The sequence below is a fragment of the Passer domesticus genome, chromosome 5 (genome assembly GCF_036417665.1).
Source record: "Passer domesticus isolate bPasDom1 chromosome 5, bPasDom1.hap1, whole genome shotgun sequence".
Taxonomy (NCBI): Eukaryota; Metazoa; Chordata; class Aves; order Passeriformes; family Passeridae; genus Passer; species Passer domesticus.
Genome location: NC_087478.1, coordinates 51,814,326 through 51,837,662, shown reverse-complemented (window position 1 = coordinate 51,837,662; position 23,337 = coordinate 51,814,326). Strand labels below are relative to the sequence as shown.

The window sequence follows — 23,337 nt, the reverse complement described above, 5'->3', positions numbered from 1 at the left end:
TGTTTTACATGTACTTCAGATTTGCATAGTCTCAAACAGAAGGCAAACAGGTGTTCAGTACCCACGTCCAGTACCTGCTCCTTAGAGTGAATGGTTTTCCCCAGTGCATATCCCATTCCTGATGCTAATGACTGCCACATTTCCTTCACCAGCATTTCCCTCCTGCCACTGTGAAAACCACCACCATTCCAGACAGGAAGGGCTGCCTCCCCCAGAAGTTCATTAATGCTGCTTGTTAATTGCCTGAAGACTGAAGACAGAGGGGTTTCACATGCATGAGGCATCCCTTCTTTTCCTTGTAGTTTGGCTGGATAACCTGATTTTCCTTGGAGAAACAGCTTGCAGTTAATAACATGGACTGTACCAATAAAACCAGGTACAAAATAATAGAGTGCAGGTAGCAGGCAGCATTGTAGAGCATCAGAGCCAAAGTAAAGGGCTTAATATTTAGCAGCCAGGAGTGTAGACCAGAATGAAGATAATCTGAACTCTGCCTTTGATGCATGTAGTAAAATATGCATCTATCCCTGCCTCTTTTACTGTCACACTTTGTGTCTCTGGACTTAACTTTGCACTAAGTGCCACCAAATGCAATTCCCTTTTCTTAAGATTTTTAGCTTTTGCATTCTTGAAGATCAGTGGCAGAATAGGTGAAGAGATCTGCACTGTTGACTTTATACAGGCTACTTAAAAGAGACCAGGGCAGAAAAGGCTACCTAAGCATCACATCGAGGGTGTGGTAGGAGAGGTTAAAGTACAAGCTGCCTTTCCTGAAAGCCTGTGCTCTCACCAACTGATGTAATTTCCCCTGATAGCTCGAGCATTAGCCCTCTCCTCAGTTTAAAAAACGAGTCCCTGAGGAGCCTAAATTAAAGATGCCAGTACAAAAGTGCAGGGCCTGACCTCTCGCAGCTGCACTGGGGCTAATACTGATTCATTGTGCTGCTCCGTGTTGCAGTCCAAGGGCAGAACAAGGGGCAGGGCAGGGCTCCGGAGGCATTTCAGGCTCCTGGTTAGCTCATTCATAGACACCTGGTGTCCCGCCTCCTCCTCACGCTTCAGTGCATCCCACCCCTATTGTATAGAAAATCCACTCCTTTAGAGATCTGAGCTGCTTGGGCTGGACAAAGACCAAAATTAAATCTGCAGCTGCTCAGGAAGAGCCTTTCTCTGTCAGGGGTTATTATTGAGGATATCTGATGAGAGAGCAGAGCAGGGAACTCCCTTCACCTCTGTCAGTTCCAGTTACAGGTTTGCATGGATGCATTTGCACATATTTTTCTTGTTTCACGTAAACAACACAGCCCCTCTGTAGCTGGTGTGGACTGTCATGCCTCCTCTGACCCAGTTCAGCTCCAGAGCTTTATGAGAGGAATGTGACCTGCTGCACTCACCACATTTGGCTGGACAGCACTCCATTTGCTACTTGCAGGAAACACTCAGTGTCATGGAGCAGTGAGGCCAAAATACCACCATGGCAGCTCCTTCACCCTCAATGAAGTTGCATCAAGGCTAAATTTGAATTGACAGAGGCCAACTCCTAGTCTCACTTACCCTGGAGAGAACCTGGAATTGCACCATTAGTGCCCAGGAAGTTATTTTGGATCTACAAGGGCACAAGCATGAGCAGAATCTGGCACCGAGTTAAAGGAGGGGAAAAAAAAAAGTTTATGCCAAACAGGAACAGCAGCAGGTGGCACATACAGGTTATATAGTCCCAAGTTCTGAAAGGAAAAGAAACATAATGGCAAGAGAAAACCTTTGTGGTTACTAAATATGTTTTATTCTCTAATCCCCGGTAGAACTGATCAGTCTCACAAGTTATAAAAATAGATACAACAGGTGTTAGTTTGAAGACTTCTGTGCTTCATGTTAAGGGCACTCATGAAAAGTTTATGTTCAATGAAACCTGGAGCAGAAAGCAGGATTACTGTGGAAAAAATTCTGCCCTGCTATACTAGAGAACATTGACCAGGGGAATTTAAATCTACATCTCAGAAGCTTTGGATATCTGATCACTGTTCCTGCTATCTCTGTCCAAATAGCCTCACGCTGGCAACCTGACCTATTTAGGTGGTGGCTGCTCCTTCTTTTCTCTACATCTCGTTTCCTTCTGTTCTCTATGTCTCATTTCTTTCAGGGTAATGAGGATGAGTGTTGTTATCTGATTTTCTCTTTATTTCCTTCTTTAATCTGATGTGTTTCCTGTGTTTCCTTTGGACACATCAACCTAAATTGCAGTCCTTTAAGACAACCAAAGACAAGGTGCTGCCTTGGGACTGACTAGCCAGGCTGCAGCATGGGGGGTGTGAACATTACGCAAAGAACAAGATACAGAGCTGAGAGTGAGATTTCACACAGCTGCTGTGAGGAATTGGGTGACTGAATCCCATTAAGATTGCAGTGAGGTTTAGCAACCTTGCTCTTCCTAGCCACTTTTGAAGAAGACTCAGCAGAAGGCTCAGCAGAAAGCAGCCTAATTCTTGCATGGAGCAAGAGACAAGGTTACTCGCACAGGAGTGAGTTCTGCTCCTTGCTACTGCAGTAGCTGAGCTGGATGATGTGAAAGGATCCCCTGGCACAATTCTCATTATCCTATATAAGGATATAAGGGGATATAAGGAAAAATTAGGAGGATTTTAGGCATTGTAATAAGATGTTATCAAAGTGTTGAAGATCTTTCCAAATCTGTATAGGCAAATCAGCTAGAAAGGTAACTGGACTTGGGAAGATTTGTACATGTTTGTACAGAAAGCTTGGTCAGCAGAAGCTGGCTTCCCTATGTATTGCTAGGGCAGCAAACAGGAAATTCTGCCCCACTTTGAGAACACTTTGGCATTTGGGAAGCAAGAGGCAGTTAATCAACATGTCTAGCTCAAAGACAGGCACTGCCAGACCTATTCTACCCAACATCTTCAGCAATAGTTGTTGACTTACTGTGGAATTTTTTTACCTTTAAAGTCCATTTACACTGTCAGAGTGATGAGAGAGGGCTCTGATCTCAACAAAACAAGCTGCAGAATTAGGGGCTTTAGCAACACACCTTGTCCTAAGGGTGCCACAGCTTTCCTTTGCCGTATGCTGCGAAGGCAGTGCAGGGGGTGAGCAGGCAGTGGTGAAGCTCTGCACCCTGCTGTCCCCAGGTGCACTGGAAAGGTGTCCCACACAGCTCACAGACATTGAACATCCTGACACAATAACAGCATCGTAACAATGTGCTGTTTTCTGCTTGTTTGTAAGTATGGAAGAGCTGCTTTGATAAGTAAACACCCTACTTTAAAATGGTTTTATTTCAACTTTCAAAAAGAGTAAGTGAAGGTGAACTGCCTTGAAACACATATTTGTTTTTGCCAAATGCAAAAAGGAGCAATAGATGGCTGGGCAAGAAAAAACAGACCCCTGCCAAGAGTTATTATAAGACAGAGCAATACTAAGATTCTCCACAGTGTGGAGAAGTGCAGGACCCATATTAAATAAAACATTTAAAATAAACTAAGTGATAGAACCTACATTAGACATCTGCCAAAACACCCAACCTTTTCCTTGACAACTGCACAGAAGACTCAAAAATACAGCCAGATAGAGGTTTCAATGTCAGAAATGTGCAAATAAGATCAAAATGTACAAGAAGAATTAGCTACAATATACAAGAAGAATTTAACTATACATAAAATGTTGCTGTTATTTTTCAAAGCAGGTTAATTGATGGTCTTGAGCCTTTCACTGCACTTAGGATCTTTCCCCGGAGGGAATTTTCTTTAACTGCAAGGACTCACTCTACCACATGTACTGGAAACAATGTGAGAAAAGGATTTCTTCCAGCAGTAAAAGCATTTCAGCAAGCACATTGATGAGGAATGTCTGGGATTTAAATACAGGGAAACCCATAGCTGACAGCCTGGAACAGAGGGAGATGTAACAAGGCAACTTAAAAAAAAAAAAAAAAAAAAAAAAAAAAAGTTAATTACAAACATGTGCAAGGCATAAGGCAAGAAAAAGAAAACAGAGAAAGAATGGCAAGGATCCCATGGCAAAGTGACCGGTGGTGAGCTGCCATGCCCAAAGCCACAGGATGAGGCCCACAGCATTTATTGCTCACTGGAAGTAATTTTTCAAGTCAAGGAGCAATACTTCTCCAACATAAATGAAAAATTCCAGTCAGCAGAGGGTAACTGAAGCCCTCTTAAAACAAAAGTATCATTGAAGAGAGACTAATAAATCACCCAGTGACTAGATTTTTTCATTTGTAGTGAAGAACTCCTCTCTCAGACCTGGTCCCTGTGTCAAGTCCATCCCTGTGGTATTAGCAAAGCACTTCAGGATGTGGTTGTCTTTACTCAGTACAAACTTCAGAGGGACCTAAGCACTTTGAGTTGGGAGTCAGCACTTTGGCTAGGAGTTTTGACTTGCTGCTGAGAGATTTAGCTGCTAGCCTGAGTCTTCAAGCCTCTCTTTGCCTGTATAAACCCATAGTAATTCCCTGCTTCTGCTTTCTAGAGTGCAGGCGAGAGAGGGGAAGAAAGGCCTCTGGGTTCCTCTGGCCAAATCTGTAATTAACCCCATGCCCAAAGCTTTTGCCCAAATGCTTTAGGTATAAAGGAAGTTTGGGCTCACACTCAAGGTACAATGTGGCTGCACCCTCCAAAACTCTCTTCCCTTTGGCAGGCAGCAGTACTGAGGTGAGCAGGATTCACCTGGTAATGCACATTTTCATGTTGTGCTCTTGGTTCCTTTCTGCAGGAATCAAGTATTGATCACTAAACTCAGCCATCATCCCAATACAAATTTATCTCCAGATTTTGACCAGGAAATGTTGAAATCAGGGCTGCCTCTAAATAGTTCAGGCAAAAATGCAAACACTGAACTTTACTCGCTACAATACATCTTTTCTCAATTCTCTTTTGTCAATGCAAGAAAGCATTGGCAAAAAAACCTAGTCCTGAACGTGGGTTGTGCTGTGAAGTCTTTAAGAACTTAGATTTATTTCATTGCTCTTTAGGAGGAGAAGAACTTTTTGTTTAGGCGAGATGAAAAAAACTGAAAGGAACAATAAAATGCACTCCAAAAACTCTTTTTAATAGATGTGTTTCTTTTTATAGTTCAAATACTTTCACAAACAGGGATTTAGTTCTGTGCAACCATTTGAAACAGAAGCTCTGTTGCTGAATTAATTTTATTGGTAAAGTAGTAAATTATACCAGTTCTAATGAATGTGAAACATTAAACCCGAAGAAACTGAAGAGCTTTGTGAAGGCAAGTGAAAGCAAATCAGGATCTGAACAAAGGACAAACTAGTAGGGCTGTTGGATAAATTCGGCCTTTTCTCCAGCTGTTTGAGGTTTGGTAGACCTGGCTCATAAGCCACAATAAGCAAGACAGTCAGCACTTGTGCTGCAAAGGGCAGGTCCCAAAGATGTCACATGAGACACACAATTCTCTGCTAAAAGTACTTGCAGATCATCCATGACAACAGCAAGATTACAGGTCAATAGTAATACCCTGAACCACATGAGAATGCAACCCCTCACCTTACCCTTGGTGGTTCATGTGGATTTTGGGGAAAACACACTAATTCTAGGCAGTTCAAACATGTGATTCCTGTTTTGCATTTATGGAGCTACCAGTACTTCTGGAGCACTTAGTTGCAATGCTTAAAGTCATTGATCTTACTCCTTGACCTGAACCAAAAATTATTTTTAAGGGCTATATTTAACAAATAACACATAATAAATAAATCTATTGCCAACTTAATTATAAGTATTCATTACCTATTGAATGCAGGGAGCCCCCGACACAGGGAAATTATTAGCATCTGACTCCACTGATTCAGAAGGCTGAACAATTGCTTTATTAAAACTATGCTATATTACATTAATACTATATTATAATTATACTAAAGTAATACTAAAAAGATACTAAAGAAAAACCCGTGACTGTCTCCAGACAAAAGAGTGATTGGTTAATTTATATAAACAACCATCACCAGAAACCAATTACCAAATCCCTTCAGGTAAACAATCTTCCTAACACATTCTACATGTGCAAAAACAACAGGAGCAGCAAGTAGAGATAAGAATTGTTTTCTCTTCCTTTGAGGTTCCTTGCTGCAATTCCCAGGAAATATCCTTGGGAAGTTGTGCCTGCCTGCTCTCTATGAAGAGAGCTGCGGCTACGCTTACCCATACTAAAAGAATCGAGAGAAGAAAGGGAAGATTCATAAACTAATAATGCTCCCCAAACACTGGAAAATATGTAATGGGGCTGGAGGCTGCAAAGCAGGAGGTATCTGTTCTATTTGGTATTTCTTCACCTTACGCTCTCCTTGTGCCACACACACACTACTTCAATGACCATGGAGGTCAACAAAGAAGGATCCATCTATTTATGTCCATAGGCCTTGGATCATGTCTGATGAAAGAGGTGGTTCTACAAGAGACAGGAGAGGATGCAGAAACACCTGAGAGTTAACACTATAAAAATGTCACAGGTGCTGTGGTTGCCACCAGCCATGTGGACTGGTGGCTGTCTCTGCTGTGTGCCTCACTGCTTTGGCACGCCTCCTCTCTGTCCCTCCCTGTCCCTCTCTGTCCCTCCCTGTTCTTTGGTTGCTCAGCTCCTTTGGGCAGGTGGTCTGGGGTCTGACTGCCCAGTGGATGGAAGGAGCAGTGACACAAAGGACAACTGTAGCCTGCAACCCCACTTCCTACAGCTCCACAGCTTAGTTTTACCCCATGTTGTTACCGGATAACCCAAATATGCTTGTACTGTAATACACCTGAAAGGTCTACAATGTTTCCCAGCCTGACTTAATCAAAGGAGATTCTTCTGAACCCAAAGGAGGCCAGGAGAAGTCACCCTGCTATCTCTACAGCTGCTGTGGCTTTAAAACCACAGTGACTTAGGGGGTACAGGGCATTTTCCAGTAGTGTCCCCAAACTGCAATCACTGAGAGGTCATGACATTCTTTTAGGATGCTGTAATGCACTTTGATCACTGAATGCATTCAACTACAGAGGTATTTTGCATGGCTCTAAGAGGTTATTATCACCTCAGTTAATTATATGTAAGGATTCAGACTCTGGCAAACCTTAATTATCCTTCCATCAATCTCAAGGTCACAAAAGCTTAGTAGGGCTATTATTAGCAATACAAATATCTTCTTTCTGAATGGAAAAGCTGCTCTTTTTCTGGCATATCTTATTTTTAAATGCTAAACACATTAGAACTGATAAACCACCTTGAGAATGTGAAATCATCAATGGATGTGCTAAGACAAATACCATTTTCAGACATGAATGTATGATGTTAGAAATCTGGTATGGGGATGAGGCAAAAATTATCAGAATGGGATATTTAATCCTAAGATATATGCCCTTGGGAGAGTGGTTTGGTGCCCAGAGCATTCCAGTGGACAGGTGCCTAAATAAATCTCCTCATCCAGCACCTATTTGAACTTCTGGGCACTGGTGTTATATGCATGACATAGGAATAACCTCAGCTTCATTCACTCAGGACACACATTCAGATCGATCAATGACCCTTTTGTTTCTAGCTCTGAGGGCTGTGATGGCGTTTCTGAAGGCATCAGCTGAATATGTACCAGGTAGCTGCTCTGTTTGAAATTCCAGGCAGCTGGAAACAACACCATGAAGAAGGCTGTCCCTCGCTGAAGAGCCTAATGGTGAGCATTGGGCTATCTACATTGTTAATCTTTTGCACAGAATTAGCTAATAAACATGCCCTGAGGCCCAGCCTGCTTCCCCAACACCACAGACCATGACTGTTTAATGCATAGACCATATAAACCAGTACTGCCTCCCCTGATAATGTTCTTATGCTGCTGTGTCCAGACCCTGAGAAGGGAACTTGGAAAAGGAGAGTCTCACTCAGGATGGGAACATTCATTAGCTATTAGGTATTCTGGTAAGCAACTCTGATGCACTCATAGGAAAGGAGAGGATTATTTGAACTGGAGGTGTTGGAAACCATTGTTGGGTATATTACACATTTTCTGTGTGGCTTTGGGTGAAGTGCTTTTTGGCCTACATTTTGTACCAGGAAAGAAAAGGGGAATGTAGCTACTGACTTGAGTGGGATCTGGATCAGGATCCTTGTCACTCTGTGTAAGTTTCCCATCTGGGTGGAAATTTTCATGTGACCACACTGTTTCAATTTACAGACTTTGCACACTTAGCAGAGGTTGTCCAGGAAAAGCTTCCCAGGCTGAGCAGTCTGCTGCCCTTCCCAGGTCTCTGGCTCACAGCAACACCACCTTGCAGGCTGGATCTCACTCCCTTGCAAAAGTGTTTTGAGTTTCCAGGGGAGGGAGCTACTTGTCAGTAAGGTTTTTTTGGCCTGAGTGACACTGAAGTGTGAACTACTCAAACACACTCTGGGAACTGCAAAGTGTTTGTTTTACCTGCTACTGACAAGGATATAAATTCCTATGTGCTCTCGCTAAACAAGTAGCTCTTCAGTGGCTCTCATTGTAAGGCTTGGCTCTGCTTGTGACTTCAGATTTTTTACTGTAAATCAATTAAAATCTAACCATAATATTCTGTATCCCTCACTATGTATATACAGTTGAGAAGTTTGGTGAAAAGGGAGAAATGAGGGGAAAAAAATTATCAGAACTTTTAAAGTCAGATCAGTAAAAAAATTCAAAAGGTTCAAGATAACCCTGATTCTTTCTCCACTTGTTATGTTTTCCATCCTTACTCATAACTCTAGGATTCCATCCCAACCTAAGCAGTATTGACAGGAAAGGATTATCCACTGGAATTTGACATATTTACATCTAGAGAGTGCCAAAGCAAAGTCTTTCTGAGTGGAACAAAGCCACCCTTATTTGAACTAGCTTCTTCCTCTAGAATTGCAGATGAACACCAGTGTGAGGCACAGGAGTTGTGTAATTAGTGTTTCCTCAAAACTAATTTTTTTTTCCAAACAGGATGTGCAGTAAAATAAGAAATTGCATCTTTGCCCTTTTTTCCTCTCACAGTGAAGTAGGAATCACTTGAGAAAAGATTTGTCCCCATGATGCTAAGCACAGCATCTAGTAGCATCATCGTGGAAAAGATTTTGTTTTTGAGATGTACTATTTGCAAATCTGTGGCAGCCAAGAGAACACCTGCTCCATAAGCAAAAAAAAAAAAAAAAGAAAAAAAAATCAGAGTTCAGGGATCTTTTTCTGAGGTCTAGCAAGCTACAGCTGTGATGCTGTATTAACTCTGAATAGCTCTGGGGTTTAGTATTTGCATTATAAATGCAGGAATTATCAAGCTCTGCTCACATAAAGGGATTTCCAAGTTCTTTCACTTTCTGAGTGCATGAGCAAGCACAGACTCTGGAGAAATGACATTACATTGGGAGCTTGCAATGGATTGTATACTAGAGACTCTGGGAAGGTTTTCCTATGTGAGCAAGAACAAAATACACTTTTTGTTTTGGTGTCCAAAGCAGAATTGCTCTTTGAGCATCCCTGGTCAGCTTCAGACTAAGTGGGTTCTTCACAAAGGAATAATTTTGTTTGCTGTTTGACCTCGTGCCAAGATTTACAAATAGGTGTTCAAAAAGTCCTGAGTGTAAATATTCTGAACCAGCATGTCTGACATTGGTGAATATCTGCTCTTGGCTGGTGGAGGACGACACTGACTAAAATGCATGCAGGAAGGCCAGGGTAGCAGTAATGTACGAGTACTCAGAGGACCAACGGTGATTAGCATCTCACAGTGCTGAGTATCACAGAGAGCTGATAATAAACCTAAAACAGCCACAGCTTCCCCCTCCCTAAACATCTATAACCCACGACAAATGGGCCAGGGAGCAGTTATTAGCAAAATGGCAAAACTGGACAGAGTAAGTGGCAGTTGCTCTAGAATCAGCCCCGCAGTGGATGGAGGATTTTTCGGGGCGGTGGTGGGCAGCAGAGCATTAAACAGGGCACACGGGGCGGAATCTGGGCAGAGGAAGCGGGGGGCACCTGGAGCCTGTCCTTTGCTAGCTGGATGCGCCAGGCCGGACGTTCCCGTCTCCCGCCCTCGGAGGGAATTCCGGCGGCCCGGACGGACAGACGGACGGACGGACGGACGGACGCCACCAGGGGGCGCGCGGCGCCTCCGCCCGGCCCCGCGCCCCCAGCCCGGGGCAGCGGGGCGGGATCGCTCTTCCCTGCCTGCTTCCCTCCCCTCCCAGCCCTCCTTCCCCTCCGCCTGCCCACGTCCAACAGCCCCGTCTGTTCCAGCTCTTCTCCTGCAACATCTCGCCTCCGATCATCGCCACTGCTCTCTCGGGGAGTCGCTCCAGCCCAGCCACTCCTGTCCTGCAGCGCTCCAAACTGGACAGAGAGCACCCTTGGCAGTGCCCAGCCAAGCAGAAGGTCCTCAATGGATGTTTTTTGGCTGCTGGGGTGTTTGTGCATCTCAGACCTTTTTTCCCGAAGTAATTTCACCTCTCTGCAGCTTTGTTTACAGTACCAGCTGAGCTATGTCAAAAAAGGTAGTAAAACCACTAAATCACTGATCCATGCTTTAATGAAACTTTCAATGCATCCATTTAGACCACCAGATGCCCTTCTCAGTAATTTAGCTCAAGGCAGTGGCTGAATTCCCACTGGAAGAAGTCCCTGCGGCAACCCAAGATTTATCTCCATCCCATTTGCCAGCATAGCTATTTGGGCAAGCCCTTTCAAGAGTGATCAAGTCCACAGTGCCTCAGTGTAATGGTTTCTCCGTTTATGAGAGCTGAAAATGAAGGCAAGTGTTAATGAACAGGCCTGATCAATACCCCATCAATCAGATAAGACAAATTATGTTTAAATTTGTTACTGTAACAGCATGTTACTGATGAGCTCCCAGTGGTATAAGGAACACTGGCAACACAGTCTGTCTTGCTTAACACCTTCTCCACTGCTTTATTACAAAGTTGAAGAACGACAGTAAAGAGCAGAGTTAGGTCTGTATGTGGTCTATGAGCATTTATGAGGAAATTAGGAAATGTTTGTATTGGATGAAAATGTCAAACCAGACATAAAAGCTGAGCCACCAGTCTGCCAAGTGATCCTTGTCTCTGTGCCTGCCTTCATTTTATTATTTACAGAGAATTATTATTCTCATTTAGTGAGATAAATAATTTCAATAGCTTGCCATAAAAATTCAGTACTAGAAGTGTAATTAGTAATTCTTTGTTTAATCTTTGAGATCAAATACAGCCCAGCTGCACTGCTGGCTTTAGCAGCCTAAGTTCCAACATCATGCAGCTACTATAAAGTCACTGCAGGCTGTCAGCCAGCTTGCTGCCAACTTCAGGTTATCTCAAATGTCTTTAGATAGAAGGGCTTGGGTGCTCACCTGCTTTGTCAAGCACACGTAGTTTAATTAAAGACTTATTACCTATTTCTGTGACTTTGGCCTCAAGAATTGCCAGGATATCATGATGCCTAGACTCCTGAAATTACCCTTTCCTAAACTTTTAAAAGGCAGATATCTATCATGAGAATGGTATGAGTTGATGGGCCTTACAATCCAGCATTCCAAGCTAAGCAAAAGGAGTGGCCATTATGGAAATATCACACAGGTTCTTTCTGCACATTATTTCTGTCCTACGAGCTTTGGACATTCATGAAGTCTTAGAGAGGCCTTGCTGGCAGTGTCTGGCACAGAACTCATTAATGGCACAGATCAGGTATTTCACACTCTATGATCACTTTCTTGGGCTCCTGAGTCTGCTTGTCAGCAGCAACACCTTGATGTGACTCAAACCCTGCTTCCAAGAGCTGGCTTTTAACAACAGAAAGTAAAAGTGGCTCAACATTTCCCTGTGGAAGCTGAGAACAAGTACTGGGCTGCAGCACATCTGGTGCTTCCCCAAACCCTTCCCTCTACCCCACTGGAAACACCCTGGGAAACACAACAATAAGCAAGCAACAAAAAAAAACGTGCAAAGAATATTCCAAATGTTTATTATGTATTAAAAATACTGCAAATAAGCCATACAGTTCATTTCACAGTAACCTAAACAACATTGTCCAAGAACTTGAGAAGTCAACAAAGAACAGTGCAGTTCCAACAGTGACAACAGTTACCTTAATGCCATGGCTCCCTCTTTCTCTGACAGCAATTCTTTCCTGTTTACAGTGGGAACAACACTGGATATGGTTCAGTATCCTATTTACCTAGGAGAACTCCTTTTCACCTGTGCTGTTCCCACTTCTGGGAGATGCTATTTCAAGGAATTTTCATCTAACACAGTCGAGGATCTGTCTGGTCCAAGCTGAGGTGGGCATTTCCAAGGTAACTACATGCAGACTTCTTTACCAATTATTTGGAAAAAGTTCAAAAGTAAACTTGAAAAGGAGGGATATTAGAAATCCTTTCCAAAAAGACAGAAAACCAAAGAAGCTCCACAAGAAAGTGGTTTTTAAAAGATCATCTACAGAATTATGACACTTTTTCCTCACTCTCCTAGACTAGGTCTCCTAGAAGGATCCTTTGCTACCAATGCCTCAGCCAGACACCTGGTGACAAAAGTAGTGACAAGAATCAGGCACCAAGTCCTGAATACGTAATAAGAGTTCAGGTCACTGTCAGCTGTGTGAAAACCTGGAAATGTATATGCCATAGAAGCAATTCTGCTGATTTCATGGTGATTTCCCCTCTTGTGTGTTTTGGAGTGTATTATTGCTGTTGTTAGCATGCTTGTAATATATGGAACACAACAGGTGCAATTTTGGTTCCTCTCTTCCCTCAAATTTGTGATGATTTCTATAGAAAAATCCCTTATCAAAGACCAAATTAGATCTTTCTAAGGAAGACACAGTCTAATCATGTAAACAGTCTAAAAATATGGCAAAAATATTACTGTACCCTCTTGAAATTAATCCCATCCTTCAGATGTCCCTTCTAAGCACGGATCTTCTGCACCAGCAGCTGAAAATGCTGGCCAAGAACCCTGTGATCACAAAGAATGAATCTTGTAGACCTTAGCCCCAGGCAGTGCCACTCACCTCAGACCTTGTTAGTTCCTTGGTACAGACTAAGGTCTCACTGAAATACACGACAGCTCAGCTGACCCTTGGTGAACTGACCACATCTGAGTCCCAAATGGCAGAAACAGGTGAGGTGCTGCACACCTGCTCCACTGTTAAGTTCATCACAGTGAACAGTTTAAGAGAGCATGTAGTTTTGTTTCTTGAACCAAAACATACCAGTAAATTCCCCGTGAGTGCAGCAGTATGCTTTGGGTACCAGAGCAGCTGTAGTCTTTCTGTGTGGGATATCTAGTGGCAGTGTGAAACACCTTCATGCCATTAAATATGTGTCCATGCTAATGAGGCTGTAGTTACACCACTACACTTAACTGTGGTACAACTTCATAGAGAAGATGAGCCCTTAAGAAACTCAACCCCCAAATAAACTTGTGTTTTCTTAAAACAAAATTTAGGAGAAAGAAAAAACCAAATAACAAAAACTCCAAACACACTACAAGGAAAAGAAATAAATGAAATAAGCAGAACTGTCTCTATTATGAAAGTATTCTTATTCTCTTTGGAGGTATCAAATTGCTTTTTAAAAGAGTAAAAAACAGGGCATAAAAAAGCTATTCTCCTTAACCCATTATTTGCCCAAGGAGCACCATTGCCTAAATATTTTCATGTATTTTTTCTACTTTCACAAACAACCTTTCCAGATCATTCCTCAAATCATCTACTGAGCTCTTCACAGACTCCAAGCTGTTCTCATTATTTTCAATTTTCACTGAATAGGCAACTAAACTATCCACTGCAGTTCTTAGCATTTTCAAATCGGAATCGACCTGGCTAACAGAAGATCTCAGTTCATCTACAGAGCCTTCCATAGAAGAAAACTTTTCAAGGTAACCTTGAGAATCCTGGAGAGCACCAGAGGATGGCAAGTCACTGATGCTTCTCTTTAAGGTTTCCATGTCGTTGTACAGTGAAGTCTGTGCCTCACCAAGATTTTTCAGAACATCTGTGACTGAAGTTACATCTGTATTTGAGAGTCCCTGAAGAGTGGTAATGCTTTGTTCTAGGGTATTGAGCTTATTCTCATACTCTGCCTCCTTAGAAAGGAAAGATTTCAACTTTTCACTGTTTTGAGCAGCAACAGATGCTAGAGACTCTAGGCTGTCTTCTATGTGCCTCAATCGAGACGCCAGTCCTTCACTGTTCTTCCCAAAAGTTTCTAATGCTTTTCTGAAGATTTCATTATCTTCCCATTTGTTGAGGTTGGCTTTAACTTGTAGTAAATCTTCATCAAGTCTTTTAATATCACTAGGGAGCTGCATAATAGAATCCTCAGCTCTCAGAACTTTCTCTTGTAAAGCTTTTAATGAAAGGTGTTCAGTGTCCGCAGCCTCTTTGAACTTCTCGTGTTCTTGTTTGAGGTTGACTAACTCTTTCACTTCAGTGTACACATCAGACTCCATGGAGTCTATTGTACTCTTCAAGGTCTCTATGTCCTTTTCTTTCATTTTCATGGATGCTTGCATCTCATCAAAAGCATCTTTTAGCACCTTAATTTCATGTTTATAGACATCTGCCTGTTCTAGTGAAACAACCTTTGCTTTCATATTGTTGATTTCATCTTGGCTCCTTTGCTGGACTTCAGTGAATACAGCAATGTTATCATTTATAGACTTGGTCAGCTCTGTTAGTCTCTCTTCCACCGTGTTTTCCAGAGATGTGAAGTCTCGTTCCCTTGCATCCTTCACCATGTGAATGCCATCAGACAAGTCTTTCAAAATTTCATTCTGCAGTTTCTGAAGCACTTCACTGATCCGGTTTATTTCACTCTCCCCTTGTTTAACAGCCTTCTCACTCACCTCCTGCTTCTGCTGAACAATTTTCATCATGGATTCAAACTCTCCAAATGTGGTTTGAAGAGAACGTACCTAGGCCAGAAATACACATGGTTAATACCAGTAATTTTACCCTTTTTGTCCAAAATCCTTATAGTCATTGTTACTAGAGGAAATTATTACATTGCAATCCTTCATGCCCCATACCTCAAGTCACCCAGTGGCATACAGATATGGGAGGCACAAAAAACCAGCAGGTTGAGCCTTACAGCTCTATAGTACATACACCATCTGTTAAGGGTCCTTGGCCTCACTGACCTGCCACTCATGACCCAGGAAAGCTGTGGCAGTGAAAAAGGAACCCAGGTCTCCAGAGTCTCCATGCAGACCTCTGAACCATCCCTCCCATACAGGATTCCTGGTTCTAAAGACCACAAGTCATTAGAAAAAGGGGGGGCAGGGATGGAACCAAACCAAAAGAATATCTGGCATCAGTTTCTGACTACAGAAAAGATGGGATTATGTTTTATCAGGCATGAATACCAAAGAACAATACCTGATCATGAAAAATAAGTTTTGCGTAGGCAAGGAAAAAATAGAGGGAGAGGGGAGCTGGAATGGGCCAAGGAATGGAAGTAGTAATGACATTTTGCTGCTCCTAGACACCAACGGAAACACAAGAGGTTTTTTTGTTAACTACTTCTTAAGATTAGAAAAAAATTAGGAAGTCTTTAATGTTCTAAATAGTTAGCAGCTTGTTTTTCCCACTCCTGCATACACCCACACACTCACAGTGAGCATGGCTCATATATGTACACACAAAGAACAAAAGCACAGCATCTGCCAAGAGCCTGCCTTGCATCTAGCTCAGGTTAACAGAAAGTTCCTACCACTACGTCAGGTACACTATTAAACTTCCCAATTACAAAAACTATCTTTACAGTTGGTTTTAGTAGCAGCCAGAGGGAAAAGGTCAAGGGGTGAGGGGCTGCCACGTTTGTTTACTCTCACATTTAAAGGTAAGATCCAGGCCAGGGAAGCACACATTCCTTAATTTGGAGGCCAAGCAGAGCATCAGCCTTAAGACTGTGGAGAAATCTTTTTGTGCATGCGTGGCTTGTACTTTCTTAAACTTAGTAAAGCGATGTAAGAACTCCCACTGGCTGCAAGAGGAATCCATCACACAGAAAATACCTCAAGGCTTTGGCAGGATGGCAAGTGCTGAGTAATGCACGTTGCCCTGCCTTACACTACTCCCTGTGTCTGAGGGGTACATTAATCAGCCATGCCACATGGGCTGCCATGTTTACTGATTAGATACACAGCTGGAGGGGTGGTTTTATTCTATAAATAGAAAGAAGTATATTTTATATGGTTTTAGAAAGAAATACCCAGCTGCCTTTTTTTTTTCTTTTCAACTGAAGCAAGCTCCAGCATTCCCTGACTCAGAACCTAGACATTATTTTCCAAAGACCTAACAAATATCTTAATTAGAATTCTAATTTTTAATTAGAAATTAAGTTATTTCTATGTATTTTTGCAAATCCCTAGCAAAATCCTCCTTCGTTTTTAAGAAAGTCTATACCGTGCAGGGATTGTAGAGTTGCCTCCATGAGACTTGTCCATGAGACTTGCCTTTGCTTTGACAGATCCCTGCTATATGAACAATACCCACTAAGATGACTTCTTTTCTCCCTCTTCAGTAAAAGGGTTTCTCATGCCCCTACATTCCCTACACTTGTATTCGCTAGTGCTCCCATAGGAAATTAGAACTGAGCTAAGGGGAAGGGATGGAAAAGGTAACACTGCCATACACATTGCAGCTGGGCACCAGTCATTTGACTGACTTACCAATCTCATTTTCATTACATCTTAGCTGTCATTCATTCTGATTATTTCCACAGAGAGCAGAGAGCTTTTTCTGTATCATTATAAATGGAGGTCAGAAATCTAACACGATAACACAGGAAAATTCTCCTCCCCCTCCTATTATACAGTGACACATTTCAACCAAATCACCAAATCCATATTTGCAAGTAACTGTCTTTTTGGTCTAAGAAATCAGAAATAGCCAGAACTCTCCAGAGGGCTGGGTCTCTGCAACTGTATGACTGACAGAGATGGATCCCACCTTACACAGTGGAAGTACTTTATACCTGCTCCTCCACTGCATTCAAGCAATGTTCATGGTTTAAGCTGAAGCTATTCCCCATCTGGGCCAGCCACTTGAAGATCACAGAGCTCTGATATAGTAAAATGGACTGGGGTCTTCAAAATATACCAGCTTCTAATTGTATTTGTCCTAACCGAGAGCTACCAGGGCTCAAAGCCCTTGCACAAGAGGAGTAAGAACTCACAGCTTCAAAGCAGTTGGGCTGTGTGTGAACCTTCATGTGAGTTTGGTTTTTTGGCGTACATGGCTGGTAAGATGTGAAGCCATAGCCCTTGAAAGATTTAACATCGCAAACAGTACATAAAAATGTATCTTCAGCCAATGACTACTGTTTTCTCTAACTGGTCATACTACCTTGTGTTTAAACACCAAATGACCTTGGCCTCTCTGAGAAAGGTGCTATGTTAAAGACTAACCTTCCACATAATTTCCTTTCTCCTCAATGTGTAGCAGATAAGTTTATATAATGCTTACTCCTGACAGAAGCTCTCTGCAGTCAGATGAAGGGCAAAGCTACACAGCAGCCTGTGCTGATGGCACTCTGCAAGTACAATGCAGGATCCTACACCTTTGTGCAGCAGTGAAATACAGCAAATTCCTGTGTCACCAAACCACAGCAAACAAAACTTCCACGCCTGTGATCTCTATCCTCCACCTTTAACAGCCATCTGCTATACAAAGGCAAGTAAGTTTCAGTTGTCTTTGAAACCAACTATTTATAAACTTCTGTTATATGCTCATCTCCTAGAATATGTAACACATACTTATGATTTTCTGCAATGACATGGAGATGGGAGGCAGCAAATTGTCCACATTCCTTTGATTAGAAGGGCTTGTACATTCCATGTTCATCTAAGTTCTACGCTCATGTGTTGTAGTTTTACATCTTGCCATTTAAATTTCTTCCTCCTTACTGTCTACAAAAATGGCTTAAAAACCAGTAAAAAGCAACAATCTTTGCTAGTTCAAATCACTGTCCTGTCATCAGTGAGTCAAGGCCCCCGGATTTAAAACTTCAGCTTCTTTAGCTTCAGACACATCCCTATAGCCCTGAAGTTTACAACTCTTCTCTCCTGCTGACATGAATTTTCCTTTTCCTTCTTGTTTTATGGGACAGGAAACTCCAAGACTGACGATATAATCTCCACACGTGAAGGCCACTGTGTTTCTGGAAGCACTGAACAGCCAGAAGATCTCTGCCAGTGCCCGTCCCCCCTCTGCCAGCCCAGCCCCACGCTCGCAGGGAATATAGGGAATCCGAATGCCATGCAGAAAGCAGTCAAGCTGAGACATGAATTTCCTTTTCCTTGATCTGGTTCAGTCATAACTTTACATACCGTCTTCCAACCAATTAACCTACTCCCAGGAAATAAGTTTAATTGTATGTTGATGATATGCAATCACAGATGTCATTTTTAAAGGGTTTAGATAGCTGGGTATAGGCATCTAGGATGCATACAAGTGGACAGTGCTATCTGTGAAATTATAGCTGGGAGGCTAATAAGGGCCTGAGAAAAAAAATGAGGGAAATGAGCATTTATTTCACTTCACTTGAGCCACATCCTGTGCCAGCAACTTCACAGCTTTTCCACGGTCCTGGACTGCCTTGGACACTGGGAGTCTCACTCCCTTGGCCAGAGACTGCGGCAGGAACGTGGGAGGCAGGGTACTGCAGCAGTGTTTCTGGTACAGCCTCTGCTGTTCGGTGAAGCTCACATGGGTTTTGTTTTCTAGAGTGCGGGGACGCCGGGGCAGGATCTGCCCCGTTGACAGCGCTGCCACCCTGTGTCCCGTGGCGCGCACATCTGCCTGCTCGACAGGCAGCGAGGGGCAGCTCGTTCGCCCCGCCAGGTTAAGTGATTTGCGGACCTCGAAGACACAGGATTACGGGCAGCAGGCTCCTTCGGAACGGCGGGTCCGCACCGCTGTCAACACCTAATGCAGCGTGCGGACTGCATTCCATAAAATGGCTTCAGGCAAGGCCCTGGAAAGCCGAGCTGGGGGCTGCGGCCACCGCCGCGGGGTCCCGTCCCGCCCCGTCCCGCCCAGCTCTACGCTGCCTGGCAGGGATTTCTCGCTGCTCCGGGGCCACGTTTGCAGGCACGGGGCCTGACTCCATGTGCCCCTCTAATGCCATGAAACATCTCTGAGGAAGCACGCAAGAGGAGGGAAAGGCAACGGGACATGTTCGCTCTCCCGCAAGACAGGCCATCCGACAGCTGCCCAGCTCCTTATTTAAGGGGCGAATCCCCGCGCCCGTCCCCCCGCACGGGCGGACGCTGACCCCCGCCCCGCCGAGCAGCACCGAGCGCCCCGGCGGTGCCCAGCCCGGCGGTGCCCAGCCCGGCGGTGCCCAGCCCGGCGGTGCCCAGCCCGCCCGCCCCCGGCGGTGCCCGGCGCCGCGCTACCTTCTGCACCACGGTGTCCAGGGTGGCGGCCAGCTCCTGCCGCTGCCGGCCGGAGGCCTCCACCTCCCGGGCGCTCCGCCCGACCTCCTCCTGCAGCTGCAGCACGTACCAGCCGGCGGGCAGCGCGGCGCCCAGCACCACCGCGGCTCCCAGCAGCATCGCCCAGCCGCGGCGGGGACCGGCGCCAGAGCGGCCCCCCCCGCCGGCCCTGCCGCCCCGGCCGTGCCCCGCCGCCGCCTGCTTCTTGGCCGGCGGCTCGTCGCCGCCGCCGAGCTGCGCGCTCTTCTCGTTGGCGGCGGGCGGGCTGCCCCCCTTAGGGCCCCGGTGCTTGGCGGCCGACATAGCGGGACGCCGCCGTCGTACACGGAGCGGGAGCAGCGGGAGTGGGCGAGGGAGAGAGGGAGGGAGGATGGAGGATGGAGGGAAGGCGGAGGCGCCAGCCCGGGCCGCGCCACTCTCGCCGCCCCGCCCCGGCCCCCGCCCCGGGAAGCCGCCACGCACACGGGGATGGGCTCCGTCCCTGCCGGGGGGCAGACGTGGCGTACAGGGCCCAGCCCCATCCCCAGGGGAGCAATGGGACCGGGAAGCGAAGGGCGGGGCGGAGAGGAAGGCCCGGCGCAGCCCCGCGGTGACGGATGGAGGGAGCGGGAGGAGCGCTCTCCACCCCCGCAGCCCCCGCGCCGGGGGTCCCCCAGCCCAGACCGGTCCTTCTGCCAGGTTTTAGCCCCGCTCGTAGTTTTGGTGGTGGAACGCGGCGGAATTGTGCCTCACGCAACTTCTGATTTGCTTGGTTGCGTTTTTGGCTGGAATACCTGCAGCAAGCTCCGGAATGACTGAGAGAAAGGCACGGAGAGTTATTTTCTCCATCTGCAACCCCTCTCCCCAACGCGTTTCTAGTGTCTGTAGAACTTAGACTTGGCATCGGGCTGGTGGTCCCTGGGGCCCCAGCAGCTGCTGCCCTGGCTGGCAGGACGCTGCAGGCCCCTCTCAGGTCACGGACAGCTGTGTCTGAGGTGGACAGACCGAGAGCTCAGCACCGAGTCTGTCTGCAAAGCTTTTCCGCTCCATGCTTCTTTGCTTCCCCACGCCAACATGAGCCTGCTGCCTTCATCTTCCCCACGGAGCGAGTCCTGGCACAGGACAGGAAAGGAAAGGCTGAGCAGGCCTTCCCCTGTGCCACGGCCTCCAGCTGGAGCTTGAGGCACTGAATGTATCTGTTTCTCTATTTGATTACAGCAAGAAACTAAATCGAACTTTGTCTTGGAAGACGTTTTCTTTTCTTGGTCTTTCATTTGATTACAGTATATTCTTCCTTTACATATATATACATTAAAGAAATAAATGTTATGTTGAGTATTATGTAGAAACAATGAATTGTAAAGTTGGCTGGATCACAGCCCCTGACGTCAACCTGTAAAATACAGTTCCACCTCTGCCAAGGCTTAGGATGAACCGAACTGTTTAGTGTATAGATAATGTTCTAGTAACTACTAGAATGGGTAATAAGAGGAGAATTTATAGTGAATTGTCTCAAGCATTTTGTTACTACAATTCCATCAAATGCACAGACCTGAGAGGATATTGCTGTGACTGCAAGTTATGAGCACCACAACAGAAGTTACTGCCCTGACCCTAACAAGTAACAGAGAGCTTGCACGGAGTCAGGAGGTTGTCTTAAATATATACCAGAGGTGGCTGAAGCTGGTATGAGGAGGCTTGCACTAAAGCAGGTGAGGAACCCTCTGAATAATCTGTCTTCCTCAATACAATGAGAGTAGAAATCTTCAGCAGCAAACAAAGCACCCTGGGAAAGCTACAACAGCAGTTTCCACCATGAACATCTAGCCACAGCCTTAGTTCTCTCACATTTTATGAGAAGGGGATATCAGATTTCTATTTAGGAAGGGCCTAGAAAAGCTAGGATTTGTAGCAGTACCCTAAAACCAGGATTTTAGCTCTGAAGCCATTTATTTGAGTTTACCGTAAGAACTGAGCCATATGGACTTCACCAGAGAGAATAATCAAGAAGAACGTCAATGTTAAGTATTAAGGATGTAAATCTGTTTAGGGAGTAAGGTACCATAGGTAACTGTCACTATTTCTCCTTTTCTTGCTTGGTAGTGACAAGGAAAATGTTAGCAATGTACTACCTAAAGATTTTTCTCACCATGGAACCAATTCAAGCTATTTCTGACCAAGAGTACCATTCTACAAATAGCTTTTTGTTGCATTTGACACTGTGGGTCAAACTATTACTTCCTTTGTACCGAAAGGCCAATTACTAGTGCTGAGGGGAGTATGCATTAGGAATTTGCCGAGTTGGTAAAATTGCTAGACACTGCAGACTGGTGTGTTTGGGGAAGCTACTGATGTACCATTTTCTCTCAGAAGTGTCAATATTCTGCTTTGCCTTTGAATTTGAAGACAAATCCTTCAGTGGGGAGAAGTAGCAACCCTTTTTGCCTCTCACAAGACTTATTTCTCCTTGGAATATAGGAAAACTCCACAGAAGAACAAGCTGAGAAAGCATGCTTACACCTGCCTTGTAGTCTTTCTGTCTTGACATTGAGCCTATTATCAAATCTGGGCCTGATGATCTCAGTCAACCCAGAGTCTTAACATCCATCTGTTAGCACTAAAGCCAATCTGCCTGGCTCAGTTATTAGGATTAGGGAAAAATGTCTTGTGACTTTAAGTTATGTTCTCAACTTAGTTGTCATGGGCCTTGGCAAAAACCATAGCATGCCTTGCCCTTTCCCTCTCCTCCCACGCTAACCATGAGTTAGCCACATACTGGGACATTTCTGACCCACGGGTCCAGATGCAGCTGCACATTTTATCCACTCAGTAGCTGCCTTGCTGTTTGCTGGATAAAGCAGAGCATTAATTATAGGCTTTACTGTCTTTGCCAGTTTTACTGGTAACAGTAAGGAAGGTTATGAGCCAACTTGCTGCAAAGAGTGAGCACAAACTAGTCCTTCGTTTCAATTAACAGTGTTTCTGTAGTGAAAGGCCAAGAGTTAAAGTCGACTTGAGACACTAGCCAAAATTCCAAATGTGTACCTTTGTGTGGTTTAACTCCATCCAGGAAATAAGCACCACAGTTACTCTCTCTTACCCCACATGTCCCCAGTGGGATGAGAGGGAGAATCAGAAGGTAGAAGTGAGAAAACTTGTGGATTGAGATTAAATAAGTTTATTAATTGAAAAAAATTAAAATAATATTAAATTGTAATCAAAATGAAAATAACAAAGGGGTAAATAAAAGCCAAGAAAGACAAGTGAAGCATATGAAAACAATTTCTCACCAGCAACTGACTGATGGCCGGCCAGTCCCCAAGCTGTGCCCCTGCACCAACCTTCCCGCAGTTTTATTGCTGACCATGATGCCTTATGGTATGGAATATTCCTTGGGTCACTGGGGTCAGCTGTCCTGGATATGTCCTCTCCCAGCTTCTTGTGCACCTTCCTCCTGGCTGCTGAGGTGGGGTGAGATGCAGAAAAGGCTTTGACTCAGTGTAAGCACTGCTCACCAGTAACTAAAGCATCCCTGTGTTATCAACATGGTTTTCAAAACAAATCCAAAACACAGCCCCTTGCCAGATACTGGGAAGAAAATTAACTCTATCCCAGCCAAATCCAGGACATACATGCATGTGCTATATAGGACACAAGGACATTGAACTTGTTAATTGAGCAGAAGAAATTTAAAGGCTGCACAATTATTTTTCTGGCTGACATTGGGGACACCAGAAAGTGAGAAAAGAGTATCATTTCTCTGTGGAGAAAATCTCTCCAGTAGGTAATCTACTTCAAGATCCATATAGTAGGCTATTGCTTCAGTGCCTCTGGATCAGGAAAGAACTGAAACCAAAAAGAAGGGGAAGTGCTGAGTACTGCAGTGTCTAACTTATTCTTGGCTTTTGAACCCGAATCTCA

General features: G+C 44.5%; 1 protein-coding gene and 1 long non-coding RNA gene across 2 annotated transcripts in view; one reads left to right on the top strand and one right to left on the bottom strand.

Annotated features, from left to right (window-relative positions):
* LOC135300717 (uncharacterized) overlaps window positions 1-9,374 on the top strand; it is a 55,641-nt gene extending 46,267 nt beyond the window's left edge. The window contains exon 4 of the long non-coding RNA XR_010362492.1: window positions 7,553-9,374. This is a non-coding gene — a long non-coding RNA (uncharacterized LOC135300717). The remainder of the gene's footprint in view (window positions 1-7,552) is intronic.
* Window positions 9,375-11,936: 2,562 nt separating this feature from the next.
* Window positions 11,937-19,740, bottom strand: CKAP4 (cytoskeleton associated protein 4). Its single transcript, XM_064420440.1, has 2 exons — window positions 19,399-19,740; window positions 11,937-14,910 (listed from the first exon to the last, which is right to left on the bottom strand). Exons 1-2 carry the CDS (start codon window positions 19,738-19,740, stop codon window positions 13,639-13,641), a joined length of 1,614 nt encoding a protein of 537 aa, XP_064276510.1. The 3' UTR covers window positions 11,937-13,638.
* Between the last annotated feature and the right edge of the window lie 3,597 nt (window positions 19,741-23,337).

What these genes read in the sequence shown, in the direction of transcription:
- CKAP4 (XM_064420440.1), bottom strand. Translation starts at nt 19,740, where the DNA reads ATGTCGGCCGCCAAGCACCGGGGCCCTAAGGGGGGCAGCCCGCCCGCC. An exon ending in TGGACACCGTGGTGCAGAAG is followed by an intron (nt 14,911 to 19,398) that starts GTAGCGCGGCGC and finishes TTTCTGGCCTAG; the next exon opens with GTACGTTCTCTTCAAACCAC.